This window comes from Pundamilia nyererei, unplaced genomic scaffold (assembly GCF_000239375.1).
Source record: "Pundamilia nyererei isolate P.nyererei 1_Seehausen unplaced genomic scaffold, PunNye1.0 scaffold00047, whole genome shotgun sequence".
Lineage (NCBI taxonomy): Eukaryota > Metazoa > Chordata > Actinopteri > Cichliformes > Cichlidae > Pundamilia > Pundamilia nyererei.
In genome coordinates, this window is record NW_005187448.1 from 2,395,571 (window position 1) to 2,408,978 (window position 13,408).

At 41.2% G+C, this 13,408-nt stretch overlaps 2 protein-coding genes across 5 annotated transcripts in view; both read left to right on the forward strand.

Annotated features, from left to right (window-relative positions):
- The first annotated feature begins 833 nt into the window (after positions 1-833).
- On the forward strand, positions 834-5,535 carry dhh (desert hedgehog signaling molecule). The gene is made up of 4 exons (XM_005732588.1): positions 834-1,140; positions 1,396-1,934; positions 4,029-4,290; positions 4,454-5,535. Exons 2-4 carry the CDS (start codon positions 1,626-1,628, stop codon positions 5,257-5,259), a joined length of 1,377 nt encoding a protein of 458 aa, XP_005732645.1. The 5' UTR covers positions 834-1,140; positions 1,396-1,625; the 3' UTR covers positions 5,260-5,535.
- Positions 5,536-9,132: 3,597 nt separating this feature from the next.
- Positions 9,133-13,408, forward strand: part of kmt2d (lysine (K)-specific methyltransferase 2D) — a 30,635-nt gene continuing 26,359 nt past the window's right edge. For 2 of the 4 annotated variants that reach the window (XM_005732589.1, XM_013910698.1), the window contains exons 1-4: positions 9,133-9,748; positions 12,034-12,116; positions 12,297-12,405; positions 12,493-12,695. In XM_005732589.1, the coding sequence (XP_005732646.1) occupies positions 12,068-12,116; positions 12,297-12,405; positions 12,493-12,695 (361 nt within the window). In that variant the 5' untranslated portion in view covers positions 9,133-9,748; positions 12,034-12,067. Of the gene's footprint in view, positions 9,749-9,922; positions 9,991-11,396; positions 11,493-12,033; positions 12,117-12,296; positions 12,406-12,492; positions 12,696-13,408 lie in introns of those variants that run through there. The other 2 variants (XM_013910697.1, XM_013910696.1) reach the window with 2 other exon arrangements.

The following is a 13,408-nucleotide window of genomic DNA, read 5'->3' on the forward strand; positions in this document are numbered from 1 at the left end:
TTACAACAAACATCAAGACATATACTATTTGAAACATTCAGTAAAGACAGGCCACCGCCGCTCTGTTTCCCTGAAACAGCCACAGTGCAGAAACAGGCCTGATGTATTAGGTCCAGGAAGCCAGAGATAGGGCAGTGACATGCACTTTGACCTTTAATCTGCCATTAATTTAAGCTTCCCTCTGCGATTACAGATGTCCCACCCTTGAGATACGGTGATTACTTTCTTTTCTGCTCCCACTTTGGGCATTATCAGACACATTTTTATAATTCTCGCCGCTATTGTTCTAGGGTGGATAAAAATAATAAATTGATGATAGGGCCAGCGGGTGTTTCCACCAAAGAGGTCTTGGGTGCGCTTGGTTCAGGAGGGTCAGGCTAGTTCCCCAAACACAGGAAGGCAGCACTGTAAGTCATAGTCTGTGGGTGTCAAGGCTGGACACTTGTGCTCCATCTTTAGGTCCTCACCTTCAACTCTTGTCTATTTATAACAGAAGCATGAGTGTGCAGTGGGAGGGATGAGCAAACAGAGGCAAAGACATGTTAGCTCAAAGCAACTCAACTGACAAGAAACTTTGGAAATTGAAGCTACTGTAAAAGCTCCGAATGAATCCTAAATTTTGTGTTTTTAAAGCGTATTTATAATGAACAATTTGTCTCAACCAAAACAAACAAACAAAATACTGAAATAGATTTGTGTATTATCTTTGTTGCAACTTTTCAGTTTTTTATGCCTAAACTTTACAGTATTTTGATAAGGGGGTGGGGTTCACGGTGTTAACATAAGTGGCCAAATGATGTGTTCTTTATATGGATGGATGGATGGAGGCGTGTGCTGTCGCGGTGGGAGCGCGCAGAGGAAGGGAGGGCAATCTTGTCCGGACTCTAATAAGAACCAATGGCTGGCGCAAGGTGGCCAGGAGCGCTGAAACGCGACAAAAGACAGTGGACGAAGGAGAGAAGGAAGAAAAAAAAGTGTCGGTAGAGGCATTACTGGATGGACAGCAGGGATGAGAGATTCATTGGAGCGTCCAGAAAAATCCCAGAGTCAGGCGGCTATCGGGCTTTAGGTGTGCGTCAGTTTGTGTGTCCAGTCCAGGAGACGGCGTGGGGGAGAGACAGAGAGGGAGAGAGAGAAGCGGTAAGTGAGCAGAAATCCACCAAAACACCTGCGTCAAGACAGGCACCTCCGGAGGATATCTGAAGATGACTCAGATCACAGGAGACGTAGTTCCCGCTGATACGCACTGAAATCTTCAAAGAGCCTTTGTATTTCCACATTTTCAGTGACCTAACGCATGCCAGACTTCAGCCAATCAGATCGCGCCGTCACCAAAACAGTGAAGCACTTGCTTGGTATTTTAAAACTTTTTTCTTTTTCCTTTTTTAAATTAAGGTGAAACACCGGGATATGAAGTAACCTACGTGCCCCGGAACTTTATCAGTCTCTGGGCTAAAAAATAACTAAATAAAAATAACTAAATATCACCTGTAATGATCAATGATTTGGAATGGACCAAGATCTGACTCTCATTCACTTGCTGTCACACACCTGGAGCTATCACACCTGGGCTATCGCCGCACGCATTGCGAGCCACTGACTTCTGGGAGACCCAACCCTCCTCAATGAAGCAGTTCTGGTGGGCCCACCTGGCACAGCTCACCCTGGTTGCTGTGTGGACTTTTATATGGCTGGTCCAGGGATGCGGACCGGGCCCGCGGTACGGCACCCGTCCGAGGCCCAGAAAGCTCACAGCCATGCGCCTCAAGCAGTTTTTCCCCAACTTATCAGAGAACAACCTGGGGGCCAGTGGGAGAGCAGAGGGCAAGATCGCACGCAACTCTGAGCGTTTCAACGAACTTGTGTCCAATTACAACCCAGACATTGTCTTCAAGGACGAAGAGAACACAGGCGCTGACCGCTTCACGACTAAGGTGAGACTGGTGTCGAGCTGGGTTAGAATCTTAGATTTGTTTTATATGACTGTGATACAGTGATAACAGTCGTTTCCATTGCTTCCCATGATCGCTTATGACTGTTGTGTAGTAAGTCCAGTAAATGCCCAAAGATGCAGCACCAGATTGACTCAGTGAGGTGATGCTCAGACTGACTTCCCTTTTCAAGATAGTTCCGTTGTTGGATGGTTGATCAGCTACATTTCCCTAAATGGACAAACTGCTGTTTGCACCTTCAAAACGAATCATATAATCCCAGTCATTATCTACCTGCACTTGCCAGTCTGTTAATAGATAAAAATGCTCAGCACGGCCTGTGTAAGCTTTAACCAAACCTTACCTCACTTTTTTTTAAAAGATAAGAAGATAAGGATGTAATTCAACACTACCCTTAAGTGGCTGAGTTTCTCTACAGGAACATTTCCTTTTAATCTTTAACCAAAGTCTTTGTTATTTGAAATAAAACACTTCCCATGACAGGTTCTCAGTGTGCCCAGCAGAAGAAAAATCCAGGCAGGGCACTTAAATTCCTGATTGATTACTAAGGATAGGTAGCCAAATTTACAGTGTCTTGAGAAGGCAGTCAACGTCCTCAAGGATTTAAGATCTGGGCCGCATTAAAGAACTTTCAAACTACCCATTTGGAATGCCACACTTCTGAATGTGAACACAAGCTCCATTCACACTCAGTCCACGGTTTTGGATACTATGGTCTTGTGTGATTGTTTAGGATATTAATCTGTGTCCCTTCTCCTCCCGTAGTGATTGTATGTGAGGGAAATCTGTGGTTGTATACGTGTGCCCTCCTGATACCAGTTTGAATGTGTGTGCATGTGCCCCCTTTTTTGCCCAGATGTGAAAGACGTTCTTTGTGCGTCATTTGGAGACTCAGAGGGGTCGCCTATACAAAATTCCCTCCTACTGAAGTAATGGCACCGTCGGAAAAGCGACTATTGTAGTTGTGACAATGAAATGCCTCTCTTCAATGGCATTGCGAGATAAATGTACCCAGTTTGTTTTCTGTCCCTCTCTCTTTTTCTCACTCTTGCTGTCACATTCCCAAGTCCGTGCCCATACATTCTTCCCCTCTGCCCTCTCTTTTTAGTCCCAACCTCAGGCCTTTGCTACGCCGCTTTCTTCTTTTCCAACTTTAGCTCCCATGGTTTTCTGTCACTTCCTCCTTCGCTGTTGATCCGTTGTGTATTCGAAATGAGCTTTACTGCCATAATTATAGGTTTTAAAACCTGCCACAGCACAAGTCACAAGCCAGCGCCGTTCAGTAGCTGCATGAGCGTATCACCTCGGATGCTGACGTCATTATTTTTCAGCCTGCTATTTTGCGACAATGCTGACACAGTCTGTAACATTATGGCCCACGGGGGTGTTAGGAGTCACTGTGCACATATTTGATCACATGTCTCAGGGGTGAAACTGAGAAACTCAAGTCTGGAACAATCTGGAAAGGCAGAGAATGGCCTTGATTATTCTGTCACCCTGTTGAAAAGGCCAAGGAATGTGCCAAACTGGCTACAGTAGGGTTTGTTCTTGTACTCTGATTGTTTGAGCAAGGTTGAAATGGCCTTTAGCAGAGTAGAGGAGGAACTGTGTGATGATGCCAACTGACAAACAATCAGAACCTGGGAGCTGGAGACAGAGCTGAAATACTGGAATCGTTTTCTGCCGAGGCGCACTGAAATCAGTCTACGCACTTAAGTGTAAAAACCCCATTTTTCTTTTTCTGCCTATTGTTAGAGAGTGGTAGTATTCACAAGTGTCTGTCTCTTGAACATCTCTTGTTTGCTGATGAGACTGAGTGACTTGGTTTTGGAAAATTAGGAACTCTTTAGATTCTACAGTTTCTACTTCTGAAAACTAACAAATCATCATCTGTTAGTTTGGGTTTCAGAGGAAAAACAACACTGAGTCAAGTCAAGGTTTTTCTTCTGTGTTGCAATTTTTTGTTGTAGGTAGGCTGAGATGGGTGCTCATGCTGATAAATTTGTGAATATATTTACAAGTTTACTGAAGTGCTCCAAAATGAATATCTGCCCTCTTTCTTATTCTGCCCCGTAGCGATGTAAGGAGTGCTTGAACAGGCTGGCTATTGCAGTGATGAACCAGTGGCCAGGGATACGCTTGCGTGTGACAGAGGCCTGGGATGAAGATGGCAACCATCCTCCTGGCTCTCTGCACTATGAAGGCCGGGCTGTGGATATAACAACGTCTGATAGAAGACCTGAAAAGTACGGTCTCCTGGCCCAGCTGGCTGTGGAAGCAGGCTTCGACTGGGTCCACTATGAGTCCAAACATCGTGTCCACTGCTCAGTAAAAGCTGGTAAGTTTAAGAAGGTAGCTGCCATTAAAAGCCATGCTTGTATTGTTAAATTACTTTACTTCAGTGTGAAATGTATCAGGATATTTAAGTTTATAAAAAAAAAAAAGGGGGGAACACAATTTGTGTTTACTCATCTTGGCTTTGTCTGCTGATCTTTCTGCAGATCATTCTCTTGCTGTGGAAAAAGGTGGCTGTTTCCCAGGCTGGGCCCGGGTAACTGTGGCTGGAGGGATGCAGAAGAGCCTGTCGTCACTCACTCCTGGGGACAGAGTCATGGCCCTATCTGGGACAGGCCAAGTCGTGTATAGCCAAGTCCTCTTGTTTCTCCATCGGGATCAACAAAGCTGGTCTGCTTTTCTGTCTCTGGAGACAGAACATGGACATAGATTGGCCCTTACTCCAAATCACTTGGTCTTTTTAGACCCGCACTGCAGACAAGAAAACAGTGAGTACCAGCCTCAGTTTGCAAGCAGGGTCAGACAAGGAGACTGTGTTCTCATACATAAAGCAGAGCAGCAAGTGCATGCATCCCAAATCATCTCAGTTTCACTAACAGAAAGCGTGGGAGTGTATGCACCCTTGACAGACGCTGGAACTTTGTTTGTTGATGGCGTGCTGGCATCCAGCTATGCGCTGGTGGAGGACCACAGGCTCGCGCACTGGGCTTTTGGACCCCTGCGACTTTTCTTCTCATTCAAGCAGCTACTTTGGGGAGAAACAGCAGAAGAGCAGCAGGATACTGACATTCAAAAAAGTTGTACTAAGACTCCAATGCATGTTAGCACTTTGCCTGCAAAGGACAAAGCAGGTGTGTATGTGAACAAAGAAGTCAACGTGAGTGATGCCCTGAGGATAGAAAGTAGAGAGAAGCACTCCTTGCAGACGGAGACATCAGAGGTGCACTGGTATGCTAGACTACTCTACAGTTTTGGGTGCCTTCTTTTAGACTCAGAGTCATTTCATCCTTAAGAACCAAAATCTATGCACACTTAATAAGTGCCATAGCCTACTGCTACGTTTATACAATATGTTAACACTTCCCATTTATTCCTTAAAGGATTGAAAAACACTGGAAATGCTTGCTAGCTTTCTCCCCTATTTTTGTAAAATAATCTGCCATAATGTTATACATGCTAACAAATGTTTAAGAAACTGAACATAATGAGGCTTTGAGCAAGTTAATATAAAAATGGTAATACCAAAGACTATCATATTTTTGTTTTGTTGTTTTGTATGTATTTTCTCAGTTATATATGTTAAAAAAATAATAATAAAAAAAATGAAATATATATATTCTAATGAGACAAGAATGAAATCCCTGACGAATAGAATCTTTATTTTTGTACTTTCTGAATCATAATATATATATATATATATATATATTTTCCATTTTATTATAATATCTACTACATGTGCTGTATGCCCTTGCTTGTTTTCATGTCATAAATCAAATTAAAATTGTACTTTTATGAAACGGCAGGCTACCTTTCTTTTCAGCTGTGGTGTAGATTGGTTTTGCATGTTAGGGTAATTGATATTTTTACTTACTAAACAATAAATTAGTTGCTCAGTGTGGAGGGGGGAGGGGGGGAAGGGATATGACAAGGAAATGATAGATTCCAGCACTTACAGTCGAGTTAATGTATGTTGTGTAACCCTGTGTGGAAACCCAGGTTAATGAAAAGCCCAGAGTACTTAATATTCCGCCACAGTCTGCAAACACTCTGACTTTATCTCAGTCACAGATCTCTGCTTTTTTGGAAGCCCACTTTAGGGTTTTGTTTTTTATTATCAGGTTTTGTTTGTTTTTTAATCGTATTGGAATTGCATTATTTTGCGCCACCCTTATCTGCTAACTGTTGCACATTACAATGCCACTTTCTATTCTGTTACATCCCGCTTGCGCATCCCACCCAAAAATCGAGTCTGGCCTATAAAGTACAATGTGACTTCCTACAAAGACAATAAACATTACTACTAAACATCTAATTTTTTACTGGTTTCAAGTAAACAAATGTTTTAAAGGTTCATAATAAAGTGTAGGGTTCTGTTCAGCACTAGTCTGAGGTTATACACCCCCCTTGTGGAGGAACTGATATCACCCCACTGAGTTGTATTTGGTACCATCTAAATTAATAAATAGCAAACACTCCTGATCCTCTCTTTAATTTAGCAGGCCTCAATTTGATTCAGAACATTTATGATAGAGTATTATGAGTTAAAATGTTCGTCATAACCTATCAAATAGGAGGACTTTATGCTGTTTTTCCAGCAGACAATATGACAAGGAGAGAGCTCCATACCAGAGTAACAGGAATCTGAAATCAAAACCAGCTCAATATTAAGTCAAGCCACAAAACAGGTGAAACTCTATGCAATAAAAGTAACTTGAGCTGTTTATTTTAACCATCATTACTGTTACATCAGAATATATTCTTGTCTTCCAGTTCTGTTGTAAACATCTGTGAAGGTATTCCAGGGGATTATCCTTGAGATACAGGAGGCAGATGGGGGAGAGCATCCGCTTCACCTACCGTCCAATAGGAGAGTCCTGGTGCCCTAATACCACCCTCCCTGTGCATCTATCAGCCAATCAGCAACTATCTTCCAGCCAGTCTCAGCCGACCCAAAATCTAATCCAATCTTACTAAAGCTGAATGGGGAGTTAACTAATCCTGTCAGGGGGACCAGTAATAACCTATTTTCAAAATGGAAACATGCACTCCCCACAGTCGTGCACTGAAAGAGTCAAAGAGAAGTTGAATAAATATTACCATTTGTAAGAGAAACAAGTGTCAGTGAGGACTTTTCATGGCTACAAAATCCAGCAAAGGACATTTTTGCCAACATTCCTTCCATTTTTTAAAATTATCAAATAGATTTAAGTATTTTTATTTTCGTCAATGCAAATAGCTCCTGTTAACCATGGTAAAAATGGCTTTATTATAGCATACCACAATAATTAGGTGTGTTAAGGTGACTCCTGAAAAACAATAATAAATTGTAATATTTTTACAAAGAAACAACACCCCCCCCCCCCCCCCAACTCTTATTGGAGTAAAAGGTCTCACTCAGAAGATCATTCCTTATTTCTATGTGTTCACTCAGCTTAAAATAATTTCAGCGGCCTAATCTATAGCCCGAGGTGTATATATGCCTCTCCACATATGAAATTAATGCATAAATGTACCAGTGCAGGGTCAGCTGTGGATCCACCCCCTGCAGCAGGTGCATAATGCAATATGTATGATTGTCTTTATTTGTAGGTAAGGACCATTAAGAACTCAGATCACTCACATTAATTTCACAATTGTGATATTCAGCCGGACTTATTTTATTCCTTTTTTTAAAAAAAAGTTACTTTCAGCTGCTTCCTTATTCACAAGGGGTCACCAAAGCACACACGTGTGATGTGGTAGAGTTTTTACTGCAAATGCCCTGCAGGAATTTTTGTCCTCAGCTACTTGAAAATGTAGAGGTACAAGCAAGGTTCCTACTGTACCTGTAACAGTTGGGCGTTCTGCTCTAAGGCAGAATAAGAGTTAAACAGTAGATGATTAAACCTATGACCTTCTAGTAATCGGACCCACTGCTACCCAACCTAATTTCCTGTAGGTTCGTTGGATCATCTCAATGACTCTCGACCTTTACTTTGTGTTTATACAGCCTCAGGCCCCTGGTGTTTCAGCATGGGCTCAAGAAGGTGTGACACAAATAGGTCAATGTCTTGATTTAATTAGAGCTACACATATACAATCTTTACAGTTAAAAAATCCCCCAGAATGACAACTTTTTCACAACTTTATAAATAAAAGCTTCCTGTAAACAACTCTTTATTGTCATGCAAAGTTTATTAGATTGTCTTGTAACTTGTTGTCAGTGTCACAGCAGTTCTCAGCTTTCTTGAACCTATATTGTCCTGTGTTATCTATACCACTGTAGTTTTCTCACAGTGATAAGGCAAAAATAAAGAAAGAAAACCTCTTTGCCCACTGACAGGAACTGGGGTTTGGTCACCTTCCCTGACATTACCACTGCACTTTAATCCTATCTGCAAATCAAATTTGAAGTTGCATTACAATGATAAATATTTTAATAGAAAGGTCATACACTCAATGTGAATGATCAGATAAGAGATTTAAAATGTCTGCTTAAAGACTGGGCATTTTAACACAAAAGATTATTGTTATTCGTCCTGTTTTGTTTGTTTTTACTTCTTCTTCTTCTTTGGATTCATTCTTCCTTGAAAGACGTTTATCTTGCAGGCATATTGCAAAACAAAACAATGGTGTAACAAATTGCACGATTACACGATTTCAAAACGCGCAACATTACATGACCCGCTAAAATGTATTTATTTATTTTTTTAGATAATCGATTACGACCCATCGGCAATGGTCATCAGAAAGACAGAGGCGGAAAAAATTAATCGTTAAACACAATGAGCACATTTGTTAAATCAATTACAAAAATAAATTTGCACCACGACAAATGTAACATAATCGAACCCACACACATCGTGGCCCATCATTTAAACAAGCAAACCATTCATCAGCAGACATGTGCACAGCAGCTGTATTCTTACAATCATAACAGTCTAATGAAAAATGGCCTCCCTGGATCCGAAAATCAAAATGATCTAATATCCACCATATTTCACTGGTCAGCGCTCACCAGATTGAAATCGTATGTGGTAAAAACTATTAGCCTCGCACAAGGTTTACTCGAGGCTTAAAAAGTGTAGTAGAAACTAGTAGTAAATATAATTTCTGCCCCTTGGTTTGCATGAATTATTATTTTTTGACGTAGTTGTTATTAGCTGGCACGGCTAGCAGCAGTTAGCCACTTGGCAGAACAGCCGTTTGAGGACGCGAAGTGAAGAAGAGATGCTAGTGACCCACACAAGGGTACCCATGCAAAGTTGACTCGCAAATTTAGGTAGATGAAAAGTCTGCGGTCGACTGACACCAGACGCCAAAAAATATACTTTTGGTGACTTGTCAACAAAGTTCAGCGCTGTCATTTTCGCATACACTGTTGTGGTGCAAACTTGCAATAGCTTATCACGACCTCGCGAACGAGATTCCAGAGCAGAGCAAAAGCTAGCTGATGTTAGCCATTCCAGCTAAAACCCTGAAGCAAGGAAAAGTAGTTAGTTTCGATTCGCTGTATGAAGCCGGGGAATCTTTACTAGACTTGTGTCTGTGACTAACAGTTCCCCGATAGCGTACTCGACACAAAAGCTCAAGTTGCCTGTTAGCTAATGGCATTATCCATCTAGCTAGCAGCATCGCTCAGCCTGCCTTCCGCCGACGTGCACTTCCCCCCACTCTGACTCCAGCCGGCTAGCCGTAGCGTTAGTCCGGTACATAAAATGAAGCGACCATCAGCATTTTGGGACGCTGCGTGGCTCTGTGGATTTTGCTGATACATGAGGAGACGATATTGTTTTTGTGAGGTGAGCTGCTTTGATTATGGCTCCTTTAAACCTGTTACCTAAAGACACGCCAACCCTGACCTTAGACCGGGTGTTAGCTCTACAGTCGGTAGTGTTTAGCTGTTAGCTTCGAGTGGATGGGGGCTGTGTAATTGCTGGAAAACTAGCAATGTTACCTGGGAGCTAACTTTAGGTTGATATATGTTGCACATCGACTGTTTCCGCGCCATTATACGCAGTGTAGCAGGTTAACATTTTTAAAGGTATGTCCATTTTTGTGGGATTTTGTGTATTTTATGAAGTTTTTTTCTCTTTCCAAGACTTTGCAGCTACGTCACTGTTGGTAGTTTTTAGCTTTTCCGTTTCAGCCTGCCGCCAGTGACATGGACATGGCAATTTTCTGGACAGAACCAACCCTTTGAAGTCGATGTTTACATTGAGAAATAGTGCTTAGCGCTGCAGTTGTTCAATTGTAAAATATCAGTAGCTTTTCTGTTATTATTTACAGTTACTGCAACAAATCGTTGTCGCTATTTGTAAAGAGTATAAACTAAAAGCAAACACCTCTACCCTTTAAGTTAATTTGTAACGTTAACACTTTTAACGTCAACTTCGCTAGCCAGGATGTTAAGACGTTAAAGCACTCGTCGTGTTATTACTTTGCTTTACGTGTTAGTAACTGTATTATTGAGATAAAACATATATGGTATCCACATGAACTGAGATATGATTCGAGTTAGATTTGGAAGATCTAGTTTGCTGTCAAGAAGAAAGCCCGTTTCTGGTTCCATCGAGTGTGTTTAATACGGACATGCAACGTTAACGTTTCATTTCGTGCAGTAGCTCAGTTGCATTCTCCAGCTAGCAACGTCTGTGCAATCTGCTAATGATGCGCACCACCAGGCAATATGATAGTACTTTTAATCGCGTTGAGTTGAAATTGTTTGAGAGTTTTTTGTTTTGTGTTCCCACTAATGGGAAAGACGTGCAAAACAACCCTGGGTAATTTTGACAAGGATTGAAATACTTTTGATACTTTGTGCTGTATTAAAAGCGTTAAATTCGGCTTGTAATAACTGATGCTTCTGTGCATGAACCACCAGAAAAGCCCAGTCGTCCTCGGGCTGGGATCCGCTTCCACCTGCCCCAGTGAAAATGAAAAGAAATCATTACCAAATGGGTATGACAGCGTTAACCCACAGGAAGGCTTTTTCCTCAAGTATGATGGCACAATTTACATTTTGTAACTCCTGAAAAAACGCTCTTCTGTGTTTGATTTGTACTTTGAAGCCATCGTCACGTTATTTGCCATCATCGCACTGATGTCGATTGTGCGGGTCTTTTTCGGTTTCGCGATCATACTTATAAATCCTAGCGAAGCTGTAATATAGCAAAAACATATGGGCTACTACGCGAATTGAAGTTGTCCGACCTCGTTTAAAATGCCTGTTAAGAGCTTTAAACGTTACACGCATGAGAATGGGTCGTTTGATTAGCTATGTGGGTAAAATATGGTGAGGCCCTCGTTGTTTGTTTTACAGTATTTTTGTTAATGGCGTGAACCTCGCAGCGGAACTATGATGCTAGCGACGAGGTTCTGCACGAAAGAAGTCCCGCTGCAACAGGAAGCTCCACACACGGAAGTTGTATGTTCTTTGTGTATCCCGATTTATGGTTGTTTTATTTAGCAAAACACCATTTTAGTTTTAACATTTCGCGCTTTTCCACCAAAACTGCTTGACCGATTTGGATTATGAATTGCTGGGTAAATAACTTGAGTTGTTAAAACGTTGTCGGATTGATCGTGCTCTTATAACCTTAACGCTGTTTTTACGAGTTTGCGAAAAAAGCTCGATTGTACAGGATAAATACAAGGAAATTATCTTTAAAAAAGAGGGGGAGAGGGGGGGAAAGAAACAGCAGGCAGCATTTATTAGTTGTGTTGTTGGCTTTTATGTAAAAGTGGGTTTGGATGCGTAGAGTGTGCATTTTGTGGTTAAGATGGCTTTTTATGTTTAATATGTTGGATTATGAACATTGGAGTTTTCTGTCTCAGCAAGTGAGAAACTGGAGATCACTTAACTGCTCAGTTTTATATAGGAGAAAATAAGGAAAATCTTTCGGGTTTTTTGTTTCATTTTCTTTTTCTTTTCTCTACATTATGTGATGATGATGACATTAGCATTTTAAAATAGTATGCCCATTTTTTTAAATGTATTTTTTATCTACAGTATTGTGGAATTACCATAATAATTACTATGACAATGATTTGCAAACTGGTGCTAGTTTACATTTTTAAATTGCAGATCTCTGTCAGGGAGGTCAAAATCAGTACGGGGGATGGACGAGCAGAAATCAAACTGCGAAGAGAATGACTCTGAACCAACAGGTAATGTTTTCTTTGCTTTCTGGACTCTCTTCTGCACCTTTATGAAGATAATGGTGTGTTTTTTCCCTTTAAGCTGTGGCTACCATTGTGAATAAGGGAGCTATTTGTGTGTTTCATGCAATTATTCTTAAGATTTATTTTAAAAAAATTTGCCTTTAAACATTTTTTCCTTTTGTCTAGCTGATGACAATGCTACTGCAAAGCAGCTTGTCTCTTCTGCCGGGGTGTCTAAGGCCATTCCTGCTGTGGAGTCGTCGAGTGCTAATGCAGCCTCTTCTAGCACATCTGTGTAAGCCCTTTATTATATAATAAAACCTGCTGTGCTTCTTGCTTTATCCAAAGAAGGTGCTTTCAACAATTTCTCACCTGTGTACAGAGAGAGCGTTCGAGCCTGTGCGCTTTGTAACTGTGTGGAGCGGAGTCTGCATGGGCAGCGGGAACTGAGGCACTTTGGACCATTTTCTGAGCGGCCAACCCTCAAGCCATCAGCTTCCCCACTGCCACAGCCTGGAAATGATGACCTGTCTTCCATTGGATTTCCTGATTCGCCTTGTCTGACAGCACTCCTTGATGACTCAGGTTAAAGTCTAAACAAACAAACAAATAAATAAATAAATATATATATATATATATATATATTAGGGGTTGGGAAATATGGTCTAAAATCCATATCATGGTATAATTTGAAGCATGTGTGGTAACGATATATATCGCACACACTTAAAATCCTTTAATTTTCTCAAAAATCGACGGTGTGCCTTATGTATGAATTCTGCTTGTGCTTACTGACCATGAAGTGATTTTATGTGGTACACGGCGCGCAGAAATCTGTCAAAAATGTTTTAGTACGACTTTGGTAAGCTATGAAGGCGCACCGCTTGATGGATTGCCGGAGCATTACGGCTGCTGTAGTCAGGAGCCTTGCAGAGTGATCTGGGTCCAAAACTCTGTCTTCTTCAGGTCCCAAAGTCAAACGAACATTACGGCATCACTGAGAGTTAAAAACTGTCTAAATACTTTTATCTTTAATAAAATTATCAGTGTTGCGGCTTTACCAGGTGTAACAATTAAGTTTAACATCCAGGCGTCCATGAATACAGAATTTATTAAATTCAACGGAGTTAGAACTTACCAGGAACTTAGCTCGCTAGTTTCCACCTAAACATGATATAGCATGTTCTGACTGAGAGATTTCTGAAAAAAATTAAAACGTACAGCACTGCTATCACTTCCGACATAAATGAAGATAGAAAACTAAACAGCAGTTACTTTTGTAGGGTTACTGAAGTTGG